Source organism: Camelus dromedarius, chromosome 2 (genome assembly GCF_036321535.1).
Source record: "Camelus dromedarius isolate mCamDro1 chromosome 2, mCamDro1.pat, whole genome shotgun sequence".
Lineage (NCBI taxonomy): Eukaryota > Metazoa > Chordata > Mammalia > Artiodactyla > Camelidae > Camelus > Camelus dromedarius.
The window spans coordinates 66259365-66281378 of NC_087437.1; the positions used below are offsets into that span (position 1 = coordinate 66259365).

The 22014-nt window shown below is 37.5% G+C and overlaps 1 protein-coding gene across 3 annotated transcripts in view; it reads left to right on the top strand.

Moving 5' to 3' along the window:
• Nucleotides 1–11894: 11894 nt before the first annotated feature.
• Nucleotides 11895–22014, top strand: part of GSK3B (glycogen synthase kinase 3 beta) — a 167138-nt gene continuing 157018 nt past the window's right edge. For all 3 annotated transcript variants that reach the window (XM_031455135.2, XM_010981569.3, XM_031455129.2), the window contains exon 1: nt 11895–12414. In XM_031455135.2, coding sequence (XP_031310995.1) covers nt 12327–12414 — 88 coding nt within the window. In that variant the 5' untranslated portion in view covers nt 11895–12326. The remainder of the gene's footprint in view (nt 12415–22014) is intronic.

Below are 22014 nucleotides of genomic sequence, written 5' to 3' on the forward strand. Positions count from 1 at the left end.
ATCGCCTGATCTCTTATATAGACATTCCCTCATTTTCTTGGTATTTACCATATGCTACTTTGGACCAATAATGAACTTTTCTAGTCATCCATCTATTCACTCATTCAATAAATATTTATTGAGGCTTTTTAATATACCTAATCTATGTCTTATCCCCTCCTAGCCAGATTAAAAATTACTAAGGAAAGTGAACATATTCTTCTTTTTTATGTTCTTCTTTGATTCAGTCTCATTAAGAACAGTACTTTGCCCATGGTAAGTATTCAGTGTGTTCACTAGCTAAATTCCAATTGCAACCATATTTCAAATCTAGAAGGACTTTATATGTACATCTTTCTTTAAGAAAAAAATCTCTGATTCATATAGTAGGTGCCATGAATATTGCTCTGTACTCAAGGAGTACTGGTTTTCAGTGCCTCTGTTTTATTCTTATGCAGCTATTAAACACAAATCACTACAACACATAAAGGGAGTAAGTAGACAAATGATAAAAAAAATGCCCATGAAAAAAATTTTTAAAAGGATGCCACTTTTATCTTTATGAGAGACTTTTCTTGCCTGCTCAGAGCACATACCTTCATGCCTTTAAAAAATATTATTCCAAGAACATAGTGGAATGCCATATACCTGTGACTACTTGATAAATATTATTGACCAGTGTACTAAGGTTGAGCCAGAAAAGCTAATTTTAGTTCTCCTTACCTCCATTTTTAATCTGTAAAGTGGGAGTAATATTACCTGTTTTCTACCTTATAGGTTTTGGTATATGTCCAATAGTATAACATTCATTATAAACTATGAAGCAGTACATGAAAGGTAAACCCCTGGAGTTGCCTCTTTGGCAAGCTTTAGGCTTTGAAAACAGCATTTTTTGGATGTATACATTCAAAATTACTCTTTAAAAGACCTTAAATATTAACAAATTCAGTCCAGCTAGTTTTTCTCCCAGTATTGGAATATATCCTTGTTTCTTTGGTTGAACAACAGGTGAAGAATAGTGTTTAACTTGTACTTATGGGTCATATTGTAAGAAAAATATGCCCTTTATTTGAAAAACTGTCAGCACTGTTAGTTCCATGAAGTGCTCACACAAATAAGAAGCATGTAGGAATGGGGAACATTGAATCAGATTCAGCAGATTCGTTTTTCACATCTCATATTCTTTATCAACTAAAACCATAATTATGAACTTATTACCAATGGTTTTAAAATTCATATTTCATTGGCCTTTGCCTCTCCCTGCTGATGCAGGACCTCCAGCTCCTTGCAAAGTCCCCTGCCCATAATTTCTGAGAGCCCCTAGACAGTGTTTTACATGGACTCCAGAACAGGTCTTATCTATGGCCACGTGGATGTCTGCTGCTGAGGCTTCTGTCGTCTTTGAACACTCCTAGTACTCATTACTGAGCCAGTCCTGTTAATTCAGGTCACCACCACCTTCTACTGGGCATTTTCATGATCTCCAGTGTGGTTCTCAAGGAATCAAAATGCTTCTGTGTTTTCTGCAGTCTCCAATACTGCAAAATTATATCATATTTCCTGCAGAAGTGGAAACAAACCCAATCACTCATCTTTGGATTACATTTTGTGATGTAATAAAGATTTCAGCACATTCTTGTTCCTGGTCATGATGCTTTCTGGGAGGAGTCCATGAGACTGTGTTAGAGTATGACTCTTCAAGGTAGGTAAGCAATATCCCCTCAATCCAAGAGTACCATTCAAAATAGGGTTCGCTGGCATGGCACAAGCATGGACCAATGGGAATACTGATTAGTGCATTGTAGCAGTGCAAACTGAAGGAAAAGTAGCCTGGCCAAACCCTCTCCTTGATGGCACCCATTTCTCGGCAGTCTTTCTGCCAAAACCCTTATGTAAACTACCCTCTTGGCAGCCTAAAGCCACCAATTTGCCAGATATGCCAAGATATGTCTGAACCCCAGAGGTGAACAGAGCTTTGTCCCATGCTGTGATTCTCTGTTATATTTGAATGCATCTAATTTAGAAAATTTGATATGCAAATTATATTGTAGCAACAATAATGGAAAAATTTTAAATGTAAGAAAAAACTTTCCAAAAGCCAACAAATGAATAAAACAAATGTTTTTATTTTTGGACATTTCCTCAGAGTCTTGTCCATATGCAAACATTTTATAAAGTTATAATTTTAATGGTTATAATTAGGTTTCACTTTTTCAATTGTAATCATATTGTTCATTTTGCCAGCATTTACTGAGTTCCTGTTATGTGCACAGCATCAACTGAGATCAAGAGAAATGCTTCACAACTTCACGTAATTCCATTTAAGCAGGAAGAGAGTTAGATATAGAGGCAGACTGTGTGTGTGTCTTTCGGCAACTCCTGTTGACGAATTTTTCACTCGATAGTTTCTCTGGAGCTTAGAAGTACTTCACTTTAACTCCTCTCATGCTACATTAAAAGTTCAACTTCCATAGAATAGTTTACTTACATAGAGTTCCAGCTGACTGAGCTGTGTAAGAGATTTGTTTTTAATTCTAAAAGCCATATCCCTCTGACCTTGAAAATATTTTAAAAATGCAGTAAACAGGCCATAATTAGGTTTTAAAACATTTAAGCAGTTTTCTCAATTTGCTGCAAGCAAATGTGTTTCACGCAATATCTGGCATCATTCTGGGCACGCGGGAGACACACAATAGGCACTTCCTAATGGTATCAGGGTATTAAATATTGTGTCTTTCATGTATTTTCCAATACAAACCAGCAAAATTTATGGAATTTTATAGAATCATGGCCAAAGTATTTAACTATAAAAATTAGAGTAACTGGATCACTTTTGATTAGAGGACTAAACATGAAAACTGTATTCAGATTGTCAAGAAAGTAGAAGAGTACTGACAGGAGGATGTGCTCAGCCGTCACAGACATGTTGATACCTCAACCAAAAAAAAGTCTGAGTTAGTATTTTCCTGAGACTCTTGAATGTTTCTAAACAAGTAGTAAGAATTATTTAGGGAATTAATGGTTCTTTTTCCTTAATTATTCCTTTTATCTTCAAGTACTGGGCACTACCAATTCATATACAATATAACTTATAAAAATAAGGAACAATAGACATGGTGAAATAGTAATGGGTTTACAAAACTGAGCTATAAACCTCTCCCATGATAATCCTTTCTGGTCTGATATCTGCCACTTTCTACTCCTCTCTGATCCAGATGTTTTACAAGAACACACATTGCTTGGGGCTTTGTGCATTCTCTCCCATTCCCTTTCAGAATTTCATCCCACAAGGCACAGAAGTGAAGTCCGAGCAAGGATGTATCTTGATTGCCACAATCCAAATGAAACTGTGTCCTGACTGAGGAAGACAGGCCCTCTCTGCTTTCTGGAATTCCTTCTTGGGTAACCTATGGGACTTAACTTTTTTTCAGGTATTTTTCCCCCATCCAAGTTAAGCTATTCAACAGCCAAGAAACAGAATGACAACTTTCTTGTAGCTTTCACATTCACCATCAATGTGATATAGATTAAATATCTTAAGATTTTTATTCTATTCTGAGATGTGAGTCTTACTTCCATGTGAACAAGAAAGTATAACATTTTCTGATTTACTGCTGGCTAATGGGTTCCTGAAGTATTTATTCCAACTGAGAATTTTGCAGGCCTATATTTAATACATTTTAATGCCCATATAACAAGGCTGAATTACCTAGAATGTTGTAAAGAAGTGTACTTTACGAAGTGTTCAGTCAACACACTTATGTTTTCAACTCATGTGAAATCACTTATTCAATTCAATGTGAAAATATTTACACTCTGGCTGGCCTAAAAAGCTCACTCTAAAAAAATATGAATAGAAAAGGAGTAAAAGAAAGAAAATTGAAACAGCTCAAAATAATCTAATCAGTAAGGGTTTGTTACTTACTGAGGGTTTGTTTTCTTTTCATCTTATGCTCCTTTAGATGTTAAAATTAGAGCTACTCAGGTGGCCCATGTACTTCTTTATATCAGGTGCCTAGCAGATGTCTTGCATATAATAAATATTGGCTAGTTTCATTAATACAGTATAACTCTTATTACAAAGGATTATCAGTAAAAATGTCAGTGTTGGAAAGTTTTGCTGAGAAATTTGAAGTTTTTCCATTAAGAATTCCATGTAATCAGAGGCTAAGGAATATGTGAACAAATGAGTTATTTTGAGAGCCAATTCCCTTTTAAAACCAAACAGACATTAATTTATTGTAAAAATATGAAATAAAAATATTTAAAGTGAATATTTTCATCTATAGTTAAATATGCCAATATATTAATGAAATTATTCTAATTTCTGTCCTTTTCAATCTTGATTCAAATGTTCATATATTTTGCAGAATTGGAAATATGGTAATATATAATCTGAAGTGCTGTATTTTTACATTAGTATTATTTCTGAGTTGCTATTAGTCTTTGCTTTTATTATTTTTACTGATTGAATAATATGAACTTAATAGAACATAATTTACTTAACTACACCTCCATTATCAGATACTGTTTTTCTTTATTTTCTCTAGGTCCAGAGCTTATGTGCTACATAATTTCAAACTACATTCAGCTCTCTGAATACCTTGTTACCTACATTTCTGCCACTGCATATCCTCTTCTCTTTGCCTGGAATGTTTTTCCCTTCAACTATTCCAAAATCTATGTCATACATCACATCAACAAGAGAAAGGACAAAACCCACATGATTATCTCAATAGATGCAGAAAAAGCATTTGATAAAATTCAACACCCATTTATGATAAAAACTCTCACCAAAGTGGGTATAGAGGGAACATATCTCAACATCATAAAAGCTATATATGACAAACCTACAGCCAGCATAGTACTCAATGGTGAAAAACTCAAAAGCTTCCCACTAAAATCTGGGACAAGACAAGGATGCCCACTATTACCACTCCTATTCAACATAGTCTTGGAGGTCCTAACCACAGCAATCAGGCAAGAGAGAGAAATAAAAGGGGTCCAAATTGGAAAAGAAGAGGTAAAAATGTCACTATATGCTGACAACATGTTACAATATACAGAAAACCCTAACAGGTCCACACAAAAACTACTAGAGCTGACCGAAGAATTCAGCAAGGTGGCAGGTTACAAGATTAACATTCAAAAATCAGTTGCACTTCTTTGCACTAGTGATGAATCAACAGAAAAAGAAAGTAAAGAAACAATCCCCTTTAAAATAGCACCCAAAGTAATAAAATACCTAGGAATAAATCTAACCAAGGAGGTGAAAGAATTATACACAGAAAACTATAAACCACTGATGAAGGAAATTAAAGAAGACTTTAAAAAATGAAAAGATATCCCATGCTCTTGGATTGGAAGAATCAGTATTGTTAAAATGGTCACACTGCCCAAGGCAATCTACAGATTTAAAGCAATCCCTATCAAATTACCCAGGACATATTTCACAGAACTAGAACAAATCATAGTAAAATTTATATGGAACCATCAAAGACCTAGAATTGCTAAAGCATTACTGAAGAGAAAGAAAGAGGCTGGAGGAATAACTCTCCCAGACTTCAGACAATACTACAGAGCTACAGTCATCAAGACAGCATGGTATTGGTACAAAAACAGACATATAGACCAATGACAGAATAGACAGCCAAGAAATGAACCTACAAACTTTGGGTCAACTAATCTTCGACAAAGGAGGCAAGAATATACAATGGAATAAAGACAGTCTCTTCAGCAAATGGTGTTGGGAAAAGTGGACAGCAGCATGTAAAACAAAGAAGCTAGAACACTCCCTTACACCATACACAAAAATCAGCTCAAAATGGATCAAAGACTTAAACATAAGACAAGATACAATAAACCTCCTAGAGGAAAATATAGGCAAAACATTATCTGACACACATCTCAAAAATGTTCTCCTAAAACAGTCTACTCAAGCAATAGAAATAAAAGCAAGAATAAACAAATGGGATCTAATGAAACTTACAGGCTTCTGCACAGCAAAGGAAACCATAAGTAAAACAAAAAGACAACCTACGGAATGGGAAAAATTTTTTTTGCAAATAATCTTTGTTTAAAACAGTGGTCTATAAAATTTTTTGTTCTTATACTCTACTAGTAAATAATTTTTAATGGCAGCTCCAATACACTCTGCATATTTATAAAACATATACTCTTGAACTCATATGATATGCACACCTAAGACATATATAGGAATAAAAAGATGAGGCATAATAAACAATACTTTAAAACAATTTTTATTTTATTTAAGGCCCCAAACTTTTTTATTCTCACCCCTCTTCCACACCAAATTACTAAATGTACCAGATGCATAGTCTTTAAACATTTTGGTAATTGTGAAGACTGGCATTAGCTACATCTGTCATACTTAAACTTAGGGTAGCCTCTGACTATAAAAATAGTAGATGGTAACTTTGTATTTCAAGAATTCTTGAGAATCCCAAAAATTTCAGGCCTACTTCTTGTCAAATTCGATTAGCTCATCACTGTTCTTTACCCATTGATGTGACTAACGAAGGGTTCCTATTCAGGGTAGAATGTCAGCTTTGCCATTTTCTGTTCGTTCTGTTATCTATACTTTATTTATAGGAATTATTTTCTATCTGTGAGGGTCAAGTTAGTTAAAAATCAAATAATATGACTGGAAATCCACTTAATTAAGCACAAGTGCCATATGTTGCTGGAAATTTTAAAAAGCAGGATGGCACTTTGTATTCACATTCCCTTCTAGGCTGTGGAGTCATCCCTTTCCTTTAGGATAGCTCTTTGTAGACCCTGTGGCACCTTTTCCTTTGACATAGGGACTGAAGAGAGCACTAGTGTCTACCAGTAAATTAACCATCAGAAAGGTAATTTCTTACTTTTTAAGATAGAAATAAGATCGAGCAGGTCTAGCATTCCAAAGGATCATCCTATACAACCTCTGGGTACATGAACTTGACTGTGGAGACCAGTAGTTTAAATACAACTTGGAAAATGATTTCTGGGACACCTTTCCTCCATAGTGCCCAGATGATATTATGGTGGTGTCTGTTTACAGGTTACTCTACTTGAGCTTCCCTAAGACTGGAGCAAGACAGTCACCTCTGAATGACTTTTATTCATCTTCACAGTCCTGTATTCCTAAGATCTGGCACAGCGCCCTATAAATCAAGTTGATTTAATTAAATTGAGCAGTTTCACACTGCTACTTCTTTTCTTTGGTTCTTCTGCAGTCTTTGTTTTCTCTTTTTAAGTACTTTCCTATGTAAAAATGAAGATAATACTGGAAAGCATGAATACAATATCATGCACAATGTCATCAAAATTAATTATTTCCAGACTCCTGTGTGTGGGTGTGCAAGCACAGACACATATAATTTTACATAAATGGGATAAACAATGTTACTTTTTGATGCAGGGTAGAGTTATCTAGTAGAAAGAGGCTGGATCAAATAGACTTGGCTATAGATTCCACCCCAACTCTACAACTTTTTAATTGTGTGACCTTGAGTAATGTACTTATTGCTCACTTTTCCCTCAGTCTAGTGAAAAAAAAAAAGGGGTGGGGGAGGTTAACAGTACCTATCTCTTTGGGTTTAGGGAAGAACTGAACAAGCATTCAATAAATGCAAATTTATTTTCCCTTTCTCTTAATCTTTACATTGACCTTGATAGTGGAGGGCTTTCCTAGGGTTCTCTCATAGTATCTTCCTGCAAGTATCTGGAGCAGACACATTATCTTATTAAATTTGGAAGACTAGCACCCAACATTTAGGTGTTTAATACATATTGGCTAAGTAAATGAGATCCTAGAAAGAGCTTGCTTGTGGAGTTCTGTTTGGACTGAGTGATTCTGGGTTCATCTAAATAAACTGCATCTCATATTCCATTTGCTATCTTCATTATTAAACCTGCATATATTTTCTTCTAGTTTCAATTAAAAATGCAGCTAAGTGATTCTGAGCAAGTCACTTACTCTAGTGTGCAGTTTCCTCATTTGTAAAAACAATAATGGTTCCATAATAGTACTTCCTAAGTGCGAAGTACTATGCAAATATACAGAAGCCAGTTCATTGTTCATTTTAATTTGTAACTATTACCTTGTGGACACCCTTACCAACCTCTTTTTTTTTCCCCTACCACACTACTTACCTGTACTGTATCACTCAGCTTTCTTGGATATTTATCTTTTTCTAATCCTCTGGTTTATTATTATTGTGGCTCAGAATCACTGATCTCTACAAGGGACCACGTGATGAGACCTAAAGGAAACCAAGCTGGTAAAAACCAAACTAGAGGATATAATCACAACTAGGCACACAGAGTTGAAAACATAAGGCTTAGACTTTTTGATAAAGGAAAATATACCAGGAGAGGCAGGGACTGTGCTTGAGAGAGAAGTACAGGGGATCTGAATCCTGGTTCTGTTTACTTTAGCTCTGTGGACCTCAGGTAAGTTAGTACATCTTTCTGGCCCTCAGTTTTCTCATCTTTAAAACAGAGGTGATAACAGTACTTACATCATAGGATTATAATTTGAGATAGGGTGTGTGAAGCACTTAAGAATAGTGTCCTGCACATTATAAACACTCAGTAAACATTAACTGTTAAAATTACTATAAACTGATAAGTGGTTTAAAGCAGGCGGGAAGGTAAAGCAAGAGTTTAAAAGGTTGGAGAAACAATAAATGTTAATTTCAGTCGTTCTGTATTTTCTCTTAAATTTCTCCCTTCTTAAGTCCTATTTCTAGACTAAACTACTTTTTTTCCTATAAAATTTCCTCCCCACCTTGATCAGATATTTTATATTAAACAGCATCAGTTCAAAACATTTGAAGGCAGCAACAGTAAAGCTACTAATCATAGCCTTAAGGTAGACGATTCTTGTACTTTATTATACACAAAATATGCATGTTTCTAATCTGTATAACCTAAACATTTGCTATTCACTTTCCTGCTGGTATAATTGGGAGTAGGGATGGGAAGTAAAGAGAAAGGTAGGATTTCAAGCTTTGTCTCACAGCATTTTAGGGACCAGTGGCAAGTCTTTCCTAATAGTTTGCATGGAGAGGTAACAATCATCTGACAAAGCTGCCACGTAGAGTTTGCTTTTAACATTCTTTACTTTCCTCCATGACATCCAGAGAACTCATGTTCACTCTTCCCTGCAAAGAAAAAGAGCTTCTACCGCTCTTGGGCTATAAAATCTATGCCCAGGTTTTAGATTACGGATTGAATGCATGTTGGCCACATCTACCCTGGGAAGTTTTTAGCTTGGCTTGCAGAGCTTGGAAATACTGCCAACATTTAAAAATCGAGAGATTTCATGCAAAAATCCTGCTTTAGGGTTTCTTTTGGGGGGCGAAAAAACAGAATCTTAGAACACTGGATCCACATTCCTCAGGGCAGCAATCTGCTAGAGCTGAACAGCTGCTCCCTTCAGTTACAGCACGGACACTCCAATTTGCCACGTTCCTTATCATTCCCTGTTGTCTTGTACCAGTCCAGTTTCATTCATTTGCTTTAATTTTCTGGCCCCTGTAGACATTTGAGTTTGCAAACGCTATCTAGACCTTTCCTGTCTCCCATAAAAGCTTACTTCGTTCTGTCCCAACTCCCTCATGAGTTTCTCAAAGCAATAGCTAATTAATCTGATTAAGAATGGGTATTTCTATATGTGCTCTCTAGAGATCGTATCTTAACAGAAAGGGGTGACTCTGCAGGTGGATATTAGACACCACGGGATTACAGTCAGGATGTTAACTGTCCACTCTACTTTTTCCGCTATCCTGACGTAGCCATACCTCACTGTCCTTAAGGCAAACCACAGGAATCGGTTCTCTGTAGAACAATGAACACTGGCGTATGTGTGAAACCTACTTAAATAGTACTTTTATAGCTCGCCCTAGTTCCGAAGGACCAAAAACTACTAAGGGCTATTCCCGTTTCCTTGGAGGCTTCGGGATATCCGGCCTGACGGCACTTCCCCTCACCTGCTTTCTGGGATCGTTTTGCGCTGGGCAGTCTCGCCCGAGGAGCGCGCGCATCCAACATGAGCTCATTTCTCAGGGGCGTTTCTAGAAGGCCGGGCCTGGCCGCGCGCACCAGGCGCAGTCGGCCCCACTCTTATCAGTGGCCTCGGCGACTGGGCGGGGCGCGGCCGCCCAGAGACATTGCCTCTCTAAAAGCTTTGTTCTCAGTTTAGCGTCCGAGAACTTGCACACACCCGGGAAGCGCCCTGCACCCGTCTGGCCCTTTCTGGAAAGACGCCGGTACTCGGGACGTGTACCCCCGGGCGAAGGGGAGCCTGGGGCGCGCAGAACGAGCCCCTCCCCGCCGAGAGTCTCTAGTGGGTGGGGATAGCCCCTAAACCCTCAGCTCGCTGGAGCTCTCCGAGCCTCGCCCCTGCGACCGCAGCAGTTTCGCAGTGGCTCGCGCTCTCGGGCTGCGGTTTCCACACTGGCTGCGAGTAGCCGCAGGCGAGCCCGTCAGACTGTCCGCCACGACCCAAGTCGCGCTTGTCCCCGCTGCTGGGACCGCCGCCGGAGGCCGAAGGCCAATCATACTGCAGCTAGGTCTTGCGATTGGACGGCAGTGAGTGCCGATTGGCTACCATTACGGGTTTCGGCCTCCCTCCTTTTCACTTTCGCCCGCACTCCAACTCCAAAGCTTCAGGCCAATGAGAAGGCGTTTTATAGATACCGTCCCTTAGCTTTCCACTTCTCCCCACCTCGGCGAGGGAGGAGACGTTCTGACTGGCCAGGCTGTCCTCGGAAGCCCCATCCCTTCACCAATCACCGAGGGAGGTGCACTCCCAGCGGAGTTTCGGCCAATTACAACGCGGCCGCGGTGCCCAGCAGTGCGCTTTAACCAGCGACTCCGGGCTTCACTGCCCTTAACTCTTCAAGCTTTACCGTGAGGGCCGGCGGTTCTGATTGGCCGCTGTTGCCATTGTCGAATTTCTCCTCGCCAGCCACAGAACAAGGCGAACCCACCTTCTTCTCTATCGGCTATCTTCGGCATTTTCCGCCCTTGGGCGTGAATTTCCAGCGACATTTTCTAATTGGCTCCTCACGTGGATCGGTTTTTTCCGGGAAGAGCCGCAAACAAACGACGTCCGTGATTGGCTCCGCTCGGGCTTCGGCTCCCCTGCCGAAGGGGGCGGGCGCTCCACTCGGCCGGCGATTCCCAGACGCCTGTTACGCGGGCGGCGGGGCGCTGGGCGGTGTAAGGCTGGGTGGGGGAGGAAGGAGGCGGAGGACGAGTAGGAGGGGGGAGGGGGAGTGGGGAAGAGCTAGGCGGCTGCGCAGACGGCGCTCCTTACACAGAGCAGCCCCCGACCCGGGCGAATGCGGGTTTGTGCTGGTGCTGCCGCCGCCGCCGCCGCCGCCGCCGCCCGGGCCGAGTGACAAAGGAAGGAAGGAAGGAAGCGAGGAGGAGCCGGCCCCGCAGCTACTGACAGGGCTCCGGGCTAGGGGCAAAGCGCGGACACTTCCTGAGCGGGACCGAGCAGAGGCGAGGGGCGGGAGGGCGGCCGCGCTGGTGCCGTGGACGGGGGAGGGGGCCCCGAGGGACGGAAGCGGTTGCCGGGTTCCCATGTCCCCGGCGTATGGGGAGCAGTCGAGGAGCCGCTGCCTGGGGTCTGAAGGGAGCTGCCTCCGCCACCGACGCCGCCATGGCCGCTGGATCCAGCCGCCGCCTGCAGCTGCTCCTGGCGCAATGAGGAAAGGAGCCGCCGCCACCGCCCGCCTCTGACTGACTCGCGACTCCGCCGCCTTCCAGCTCGCCGGGCCCTCACCGTCAGCCCGCCGGATCCCGCCGCTGCCGGAGCCGCAGCGTTTCTCGTCGCATCTCCGAGCCACCCCTCCTTCTCCCTCCCTCCTTCCCATCCCCCCTTCTTTTCAAGCGTGAGACTCGTGATCCTTCCGCCGCTTCCCTTCTTCATTGACTCGGAAAAAAAATCCCCGAGGAAAATATAATATTCAAAGTACTTATTTTCAATCAAGTATTTGCCCCCGTTTCACGTGATATATATTTTTTAGGACCTCCCCACCCATTTCTCCCCTCCAAGGAAAGGGAGAGGAAAGAATTGTATTTTTTCCCAGCCCCCAATCATCTATATGTTAAATATCCGTACTGATCTGTCTTCAAGGAGAAATACATCGCTCGCCTTTTTTTATAGCTATACAAAAGGACTGAAAAGCCAAGAGGACGAAATCTTTTTCTTTTTCCTGTGGAAGAACTTAATGCTGCGTTTATCACTAACCTAACACCCCAACATAAAACAAAAGGAAGAAAAGGAGGGAGGAAGGAAAAGAAGGTGATTCGGGAAGAGAGTGATCATGTCAGGGCGGCCCAGAACCACCTCCTTTGCGGAGAGCTGCAAGCCAGTGCAGCAGCCTTCAGCTTTTGGCAGCATGAAAGTTAGCAGTGAGTATTGATTTTATTTTACACCCTTTCTCCACCTCACCCTGAAAATAAGAGACTTTGTAATACCATGATCTTGAAATATTAGACCTCCTGATAAAACAATCAGAGATAATGGAAAAGGGCAAAAACCTGTCTTCAGTCAAGGATGAGGCAGCTTCCTCTTTTCTCCTCCCATACCCCCTCCCCCGGTCTCATTAACCTTGAATTGAGAAAATGATTTTTATTTGGACGGTTTGTTTTGAAACATTTCTTACAGTTTTCTTGCTGTTGATAGTCATCCTTATCAAGTGGTTGAGAATGTCCATGTTAAAATAGTGATGGAAGTGTTTACTTGCTCATCCTTTTGAATAAAGAGGACAAGGTTTATAACCATGATGTGCTTTTGCAGAGTGTGTGGCTATTGGAATGAGGGATAGTTTAGTTAGCTCAGGTCTCAGGGGTTATTATAGTTTTGTATAGTTAATAGGGGAACTAAATGTTACTGTCTCCTAACATTTCTTTCTTGCTTATATGACTATACAGAATATTTATTCTTATTCCAGACATGAACTTACTCAGTACCAAACTCAGGTTTGGAGGCCAGCATTGATTCCTCCCTTTAGAAGGGACTGGTGGGGCTGATAGATACTCAGTAGCAGTAGTATCTCAACAGACATTGTTTTAAATTGAATAAGTGGTTTAATATGTTATCTCTTAACCTTCCTGATGTGACATTACCAGTCTACCACTATAGAGTTAATGTTTAATCAAAAGGTAATTTGGAAGTAGGTCCAAGTTTTGATTGAGGTTTGTATTGTCATGTTGCCAAATAGTAAGTTGAATGTTAATTGTCATTGACTCATCATTTAAGTTCAATTTTGGGGTGCCATTGCATTCAGTGCTTGTTAAATGATCTGGAGTTCGGGAATCCCTTCTTGGAACTGTTTAAAATACTCTTGAATTGGTTTCTTGTGGAATTTAGATAAGACTATGGAGTTAGTTAGAATAATAAGGATTTAGACTTTTCTATCATAGGTTTTGCAGAAGGCCGTGGTCCTGAATATCATACGGATATTTGGGCTCTGTTCAGGGTTGTTGCTAGGCTGTCCCCTCTTCCCAGATTTGTGCAGAAAAATCTATGTTCTTGAGTGTTTCATATATTAAGTATTCAACATTCCAGTGTATATTTATGAATGTTTATGTGATATTTAATGACAGTTTATTTAAACATACAGAATTTGACAAATATCTATTTTGTTTCCTTATTCCTTGAGAAAGGAGAATCATGAGGGTAAAGAAAAGCTATTTTGTTGCTTAGAAGGAGGAGAGAATTGAAGAACTGAGATTAAAAAACAGTATATGCAGTTATGTGAAATTGATCACATCCTTAAGCAACATAAAATGATCACTATTAATTGAACTCAGGATTTCAATTCATACTGGCTTTTGAAACTTGCCTGAAACGGGGTAGTCTGAGGTAATAGCTGAATGGGAGATTATTTTTGAGAGTTAAATATTTTTTTGGTGACTAGCTAGTACAGAATGCAGGGTATGTGAAGAGGGAAGCTGATGATGCATCTTTCAGGGAATGGTCAAGCTTTCTAAGCACTTCATGGGGTCATTTGAGAGGAATATTTAAAAATTCTGGGGTAATTTTCAGCTATGATGAAGCAAATCTTTTAATAGCTGCTTAAGAGGCTCTTGTGGTACTGGAGTGTTTGTATGTTTTTCATCTTGGTTTAAAAACCACTCGAAATCAATTTTAGGTAATTAATTTATTATATCTGTTTCAGAGAGCAAAATAGAACAGCTTATAATAAATTTGGGGCCTTTCGTTTCCAGGATTCTCTTTGAAAATGACCCCTTAATTCTCAATTGTGTGAATGTTGACTGAGGATGGAGTAACTTGTAAAGTGTGTAGGTTAAAATGTTGAATTTTTTGTTACCATATAGGTTGACTTAACATTTAAAAAGTTGGAGTTCAGTGCTAATGTGTTTTTGACAACATTGACTTTAAGGACATTTTAGAAGAAATGATGTGGTCTCTTTTGATATTTACTATAGAAATTAAAACTGAGGGAAAATGTTAAAAATTGTTAATTCATCAAAAAATAAGCTTCAATAAAAAACTAAATGAATAGTAAACCCATGGTGGGGGAAATAAAAAGAAAGGGAAATAATTAGCATTTGTTAGAGCACTAGTTTTCTAAGGGACCCCTGTTGAAAAGAGAGATACATAAGAAATTATAGCCCTTGGCCTGAAAAGCTTATCACTTAGTTGTGGAGGCAGGTTATAGGACAGAATGTGAAAACAATAGCCTGATGACTGCAAGATTATAAATACAAATAAAATGCTGTGTTTAGAGGGACAAAAAGGGGTGAGGTAGATTGGTTGGAGAGGGAAGACTTCCTATAGAGGGGTGTTTTAAGACAGGCGTTAAAGGAGGCAGTAACTTGAGTTGATAGAGAAGCATAAAGGATTCTAGATGGAGGGAATGGACAGAGGCACAGACATGGTGATTTTTGTATGACAGATCAATGAATTTTGTGCTTATAAAGCAGGTTGGTAAATCTGAGTTAAAGGGGCCTAAGTAGAAAAATAAGAGATGCGGTTTGAGAAATGTGTTAACGTTAACTAATAGAGGGCAGAGGGGGCCTTGTAAGAGTTTGGTTGAGATTCAGGAGAAATTGGAATTTACTAAAGGTTACTGAATAAGGTACTTGAAGGTGATTTGGGCAGCCAAGTTGATGGATTAGAGTAGAAACATTGGAGCCCTTTTAAGGAGTAGCAGGGTATGTTGTAAATAATTAGAGAATATAAAGTAAAATGTGAAAATGGGATGAAAAGAATACATTTGAGAGACAGTGTGAATGAAGAACTGGCAGGACTTTGGATTGGATCGAAGGGGAATATTTGGGAAGGAGTCAGGAGTTAAAAATAAATTCTGATGTTATTGGTCTGGAAGACTTGACCGCCAAGTTATATTGCTGATTGTAATGGGAAAGTTGAGAAAATACTGAGATGAGAAGGTAGATGAGTTCACTTTTTGAAAATTTAATATACCATAGGTTTCCTTGAAATTCAGTAGACAGCGGTTGGTTACTGGCAATGATATTTAACTTTCTAGTCTATTAATTGCACTGTTTCTAATTTTTCTACACCTAAAAATGGTGGGTTTATTTTCAGGAGTAGTAAGCTAAGGGTTTTTATTTATATGCTTTCCATTTGAAGTCCTAAAAAAGAAAATAATTTTTTATGTAGATTCGAAGGCCTCACACTTAAAACCTAGTTGTAATAGCCCCATGGTAATTTATTTGAAAATATGAAAATATTTTTTAGACTAAACTGTGACATAAAATTTTTAGATATTTTATACAGCCTTTATTGTTTGTTACATGCTTAAAACTTTTTTTTAAAATAAGTAATGGCTATTCTTAGGTAAACCTTGCTTTTAAAATGATGGTAATATGAAGACTAGCAGAAATTAAAAGTTTATTTTATAACAAGCATTTCTTGCCTTTTTTGTTAAGCATTTATGCCAAGTTTAAATCAGTATATTTGAATTTTTTTAACTTAATATGGTGAAACCATTTCTTTTTTGTCCATATCCAGATTTAAGTGTCAATTAAATAAATTTTAATAGTCATATGGTTCTTTCTGTAGCATCATATGTAGTTTACTCAAAATAGATATGTGGTGATTTTGGTTACAATATTAGTGATAAATTATTTTGGTAAGCTATTAGTGAAAATTTAGCTAGTTACCTAACTAAGTTAAATCACTTAAATTATTCCTTCATATAAAACTTTTCTAGATCAAATTTTTTTTTTAGTGAAGAGAGAATAATTAATACCAGCATATTACTGTACAGTATTTAGTTATATGGTGATTGAAACCAAAGAGCAGGTGCTAACTTAGCGTTCTATTCCCAAGGGAGCTCAATCGCTTTTGACATGTTAAAAATTAGGTTATTAGAATTTAGCCGATTTCTAGATTATCCATGTTAATGTAGAAGAGAGCTCATGTGTGAAACTGAAAACCGGAACCTTTCATTAAATTTTCATTCCTTTCCCAATAGACCTTTCCATAGTTGTTTAAACACTAAGACCTTCATGTAAGAATTGCATACTTTCTTGTTGCAGTGCCTCTAGAATGCTAATTGTGAAATGACTGTAAGGCAAAAGTTCTAGGAAAAAACTTGAAGGGAACCCAGGAGATTAACAAATCAGTTTTGACTGATAGGGAATTGCATTTAGAAAATGAGGGTGACATCTTCTCATTTCACTGGGATAGTTCTATTGCAGAGCAGTACATACTTGTACCCTGTGCTATCTGCCCCTTGTTTTGTACTTGGGTTGCAGGTGTGAGATAGTGTTTTGGAGAAACAGCAAGGCTGGGAAAGTGTAAGCAGAAGATTCTGAGACCAGACGAACTCTTTTTTTGTGTGTGATTTATGATTAGAGAAGGCTATGAAACATACATGTGCTGTGTGCCAACCCTGATGCCACAGTTCCATACTTTTTAATAAGACTCATGGGAATTTGGGACAGGGATGGTATTAGGCAGGCTGTGGAAATGCGGTGTCTCTTATGATGCTCCACCCTGCAATGGAGAATTGAAGGGGCAGAGCACATGGGTGTGATGGGACTATATGCTGATACTAACAGGACCAACCTGATTTCCCTCCCAGATATTGTTCTATTGAGACCATAATCACCAGGAGTAAATGAATTTGTTGGAATGTTTAACGTCATTTTCTAGCTTATTTTGGGGGGGTGGTTTGTGGAGAGGGAATCTTGCATGATTTCAAGAATAGGAGTATTTTCATGGTTCATTGGTTTTAAAGTAGAGATTGCAATCTTTGCTTCTCTCTTGGGTTGTACAAATCTTCCTTGGTTATATAAATTGTCTTTGAAATTGGTTGAGCGTGATGTAGAAATGTGTATTTATGGAAAGACCTGTATGAAAAGAACAGCGAGGAAAAACTGACAGTAGAGTTAAAAGAGCAATCTGTTTTCCCCAAAGCTTCCTACGATTAAATTGATAAAATAAAGGGAACTTATTCTATTCTATTTATTATTGAGTTTTTAGTCCAGTTTTTTTTCTTTAATGAGTTAATATTCAGCACATAATAGACATTCAGTAAATTATTTCAGTTTATACCCAAGTCTGTAATGTACTTGTCTGGTACAAGATATAAAGACACAACTTTGTAGATTTGGATTCTTAGTTTACAGTCTCCTTTCCTACTTTTGCTTATGTTTTGGGGAGAAAGGACTATTTTCAAATGATATGCAAGTTAAAATTCTGTAAATGGTTGAATCTTATATTTTTGTATTGAGTAGTTTACTTAGAAGCGTTTTAGTTTGATGAGATTTAGACTATGATGTTTTGGTTTTTTTGAAACAAATTCTGCCAAACCAACGTTTCCCTTTGGTCTCCAGGGTACCATGGCCAAACAGTGGCATAAATATGAACCCTTATCATGTTCCCTTATTAGCATAGTTTGGTGTTGTTAATTTCTTGATTGTCCTTTTAAATCAATTTAGTAATAAAAAGTAAACATTTCTGACGGAGGCATTATTTTTCTAGCAACTTGTATTTTAGTTGGTGGTATAATTTGAAAGAATATATAGGCCAGAGAGATGGTGGGTAGGAAGGCAAAAATATTAGTAACATTGGTGCATAGCAGTAACATTAATACTCCATTTTTTCACTACCATTAATTGTATTATGTTGAATTCCTTGGCTTAGGAGGCTAATAAATAAGTTGCTTTAATAGAAAGTGGCTATGAATAATGTGATTGACTTGTGATATGCCTATTGAATGTTTACTGTGTGCTAATAATCACTCTGCCAAATTCTTTACATGCAATAGTTCATTTTAATCAGTACAACTTTACAAAGTAGCTAATACTATTATCCCCACTTTATAGAAAGGTAAATGAGATTTAGAGAGGTGAAGCAACTTGTCCAATATTACCTTGATAGAAAGTTGCTCTCCTAGAATTTAAACCCAGGCATTCTGATTCTAGAGCTCTTGCTCTTTATTATATATGTTATAGAGAATGGATTGCTGTTAACTTAACACTTGGATTCCAGAGATAAGCTAAAATGCCTTTTGTTTTTAGGATAGTCTTTCATTGATAATTTAGCAGTGAACTGTGTAAGACTTTCATGATTAGTTCTGCTTTTGAAATTAGTTTCAGGCATGAGTGTTAGCAAATATAGGTGTACTGGAAAAAAATCCTCAATTCTTCTAAGATTTCAGGGAAAACGTCTTAAGAGTAACATTGAAAACAAAATTATTACAGCTTATGCCATCACTAAAAGAAAAATAAGTAATATATGGTATTTTTTGGTTAAATGTTCAGTTGGAGCAGTGGTTTTTTTTTTTTTTTTGAAAAGTACTGCTTGTTTGTAAGTAAATCTGGTATATTTATATTTCTAGGTAATATTAGAATGTGATTCTCCAAATTAGCCATTATTAAGGATTATTATTCCTCTCCATCTCTTCCTGTAGGTTGTGAAGTGTTCTAAGTGTTCTGCTCTTTGTTTTAATATTTGACAGCAAACTTAATGAAAGTTTTTAAAAAAATTATGTACACAATCAAGTATCTATTGGACACCTGTTATGTCAGGAGCTGTGAGCCTTCTGTTTTTTTGTTTTGCTTTTTTAAAGAATCAGTGTGCATTGGGAACATCACCTTTTTGGAATTAATTGGTATTTGATAATCAAGAATTAGACCAAAAAGCTCCTGAGTAGCTGAAATCCCCAGACAAATGGTACATACACTTAACTCATAGGTTACTTTTTGGCTTTTAGTTAGAGTTCTTTATTTTTTAACACATAGTTCTAAATCATTCAATTGCCTTTAAAAACACCCTGAAGATTAGAAAGAATGAATGTACACTGATATTAAGCATTACAGCTTCTAAAAAGAGTAGACAGACAATTCAGGAAAACAGGCATATTGGGATTATTTAGTATAGGCTCACACAGCTCCACGGGAAATCACTCTGATAATTGTTCAAAATGTTGATCTGGAGAAAGTTCAGTTATACTAACTTCACTCTCTTTTGAAGGGACAGAAGGCAGGAAGATCTTTTCTGGATAGCTGAGTTTCTGTAATAACTTCTCACTGCATCAAACAGTCTAATTTCTTTGTCACTGAAGTGATGAGGAAGAAAACTGGGTCATCTCTGTCTGGTTGACCAACTCTTGTTGGTTCTCAGTGATGTGGATAAAGATACTAAAGTGTAGTATTCTAGCCCAGGGAATAATTTCTAGCTCTTTCTTTCATTGTTCATCTCTGTTTGTTACTCAGCAACAGCATTTTACGTGATTTAAGATTTGTTGCCTTATTTTTTCTTCTGTGATATATATAGAGTTGCTTTTTGGATTTTAACATGCCTATACCTTCTATTTGTAGAATGCTTAGAAGGCACTGCATGGAGTCATTTAAGCTTTCTTATGAATTAAATTAGCTGTAAGAGAGTAACTTCACCAAATACACTTATAGCCTCTGTAATGAGAATTGAAAAGGTAGGTACCGTAATTGTTGATATGAGGAAAAAGGCCAATCAAAGCAAAGTACTTTTTTCTCTTTTGGAGGTCTAAGAAATTCTTAGGGGCTTAGTTGGCTAATACAAGTGAAAAGGTATTTCAGATTTCTTTCCAATATAGGCTAATCTATCTTTTAAAAATGTGACTCCCTCTATTTCCCCTTATTTCATAAAATTGGTTAATTCTTTTTAATTGATCAACCATTTTCTTCAAAATTTGTGTTGAAGTTACTGAGCTAAGTCAAATTGCTACTCCAGCTCTGAAGAGAAGGGAAAGCTTTGAGTTGGTAGGGCTTCAATAATAATATATAGCTATATGTATATTATATTTGCATGATATATAGTAACTACCACAATAGTATTATTAATTGGATGCTGTATAATAGTTCCATACTGTCTTATTTACATATTATGCTTTAAAAAACTGGAATTTACTTGCATGATACAGAATTTAAAAAGTACTCATGATGTCTCCTTCCTATTTCTGCTCTGTAATTACCAGTTGCCTTTGCTGGTGACAGCCAGCATTCCAGTTTCTTAAGTATCATCCATAGACATTCTGAATCTTTACAGGGTATTTCTGCTCTGGAATCATATTTTGTATATACAGAACTAAATTAACACTGGCTTTAGCATAAGAGTGTTAGAATTAAAACAATGTTTCTATCAATTATTCTAGAAAATTACTATTGTTTTTCATTCTAGTAGATTACTAAACTTGTTTTTTTGAATGTGATGGGGAGTAAGTACAAAAATGAGAGAGTGCTTCTGTTTGGCTATTAGAGGTAAAATGGTAATAGTCATAACTGATGAACACTTAAGCAGGACACTGAAAATATTCACCACTGTTTGTATATTGAGAAACGATCTATAGTGTCCAGCAGATATTGTTTGTGTCCTTGCTGGAAATATTTCATGGTAAAAGAAAAAGACAAAAGGTTATTGATATTCTCACTTAACTTTCCATTTTTCAAACATCTTAGATGAGAAAACCTGTTCTCTTGAGAGATCAGAGGCGCAGAGTGCGTCAATGTCAGTGAAGCCTGTGCCTTTTACCTCTTTAAGAGCGCACGGTTTCATTCTGCTCCTAAACCAAGCATTCCTTAATATTAAAAAATTAAAAAAAAATTTTTTTATTTAATAATGTATTCTAGTCATATGACTTAGTCTTGTTATGGAAGCTAAACTTCTGTGCCTCAAGTTTCTTAGAGGCAACCTAAACTATGACAGCTATTTCCTCTAGGAGTTTTGTCATAATTTTAATTAGTATGCTATTTGTCTATTTCTTAAAATTATTTTTAGATATTATTTATTGTCATCTCATTATGGTAGATATTATTTATTGTCATCCCCATTTCCCTTTTACTATTTTACTGATATAATTATACCACCAGTTTTAATTTTATTTACTTAAATTATTATTCAGATGATTAATACTCAGTATCTAAACATTAAGCAATATTCTGTGCAGAATTGAGTAGTGTACAATGGTTACCTTTCCTTTAAAAAAAAACTGTTTTTTTGAGATCTAATTCACATACCATAAAACTCATTAATTTAAGATATATAGCTCAGTGGTTTTCAGTATTCATGGAGTCTATAACCATCACTGTAGTCTAATTTTAGAATATTTTTATCACCCAAAAAAGAAATCATGTATTCATTAGTAGTCATTCCTAATACTTCCCTTTTTCTAGCTCTAGGCAACCACTAATCTGTGTGGATTTGCCTATTTTTGACATTTTATATAAATGGATTCATACAATATATGGCTTTTTGTGACTGACTTCTTTTACTTCATGTAATGTCTTCTAGGGTTTGTCCATGTTGCAGCATTTGTCAGTACTTCATTACTTTTTATTGCTGAGTAATATTCCATTGTGTGGAAATGCCACTGTTTGCTTATCTGTTCATCAGTTGATGGACATTTGGATAGTTATCTACTTTTTGGCTATTAGGAATAATACTGCTATGAACATTTTTGAACAAGTTTTTGTGTGGACATATATTTTCAGATCTTTTGGGTACATAGGTGTGGAATTACTAGGTTGTAT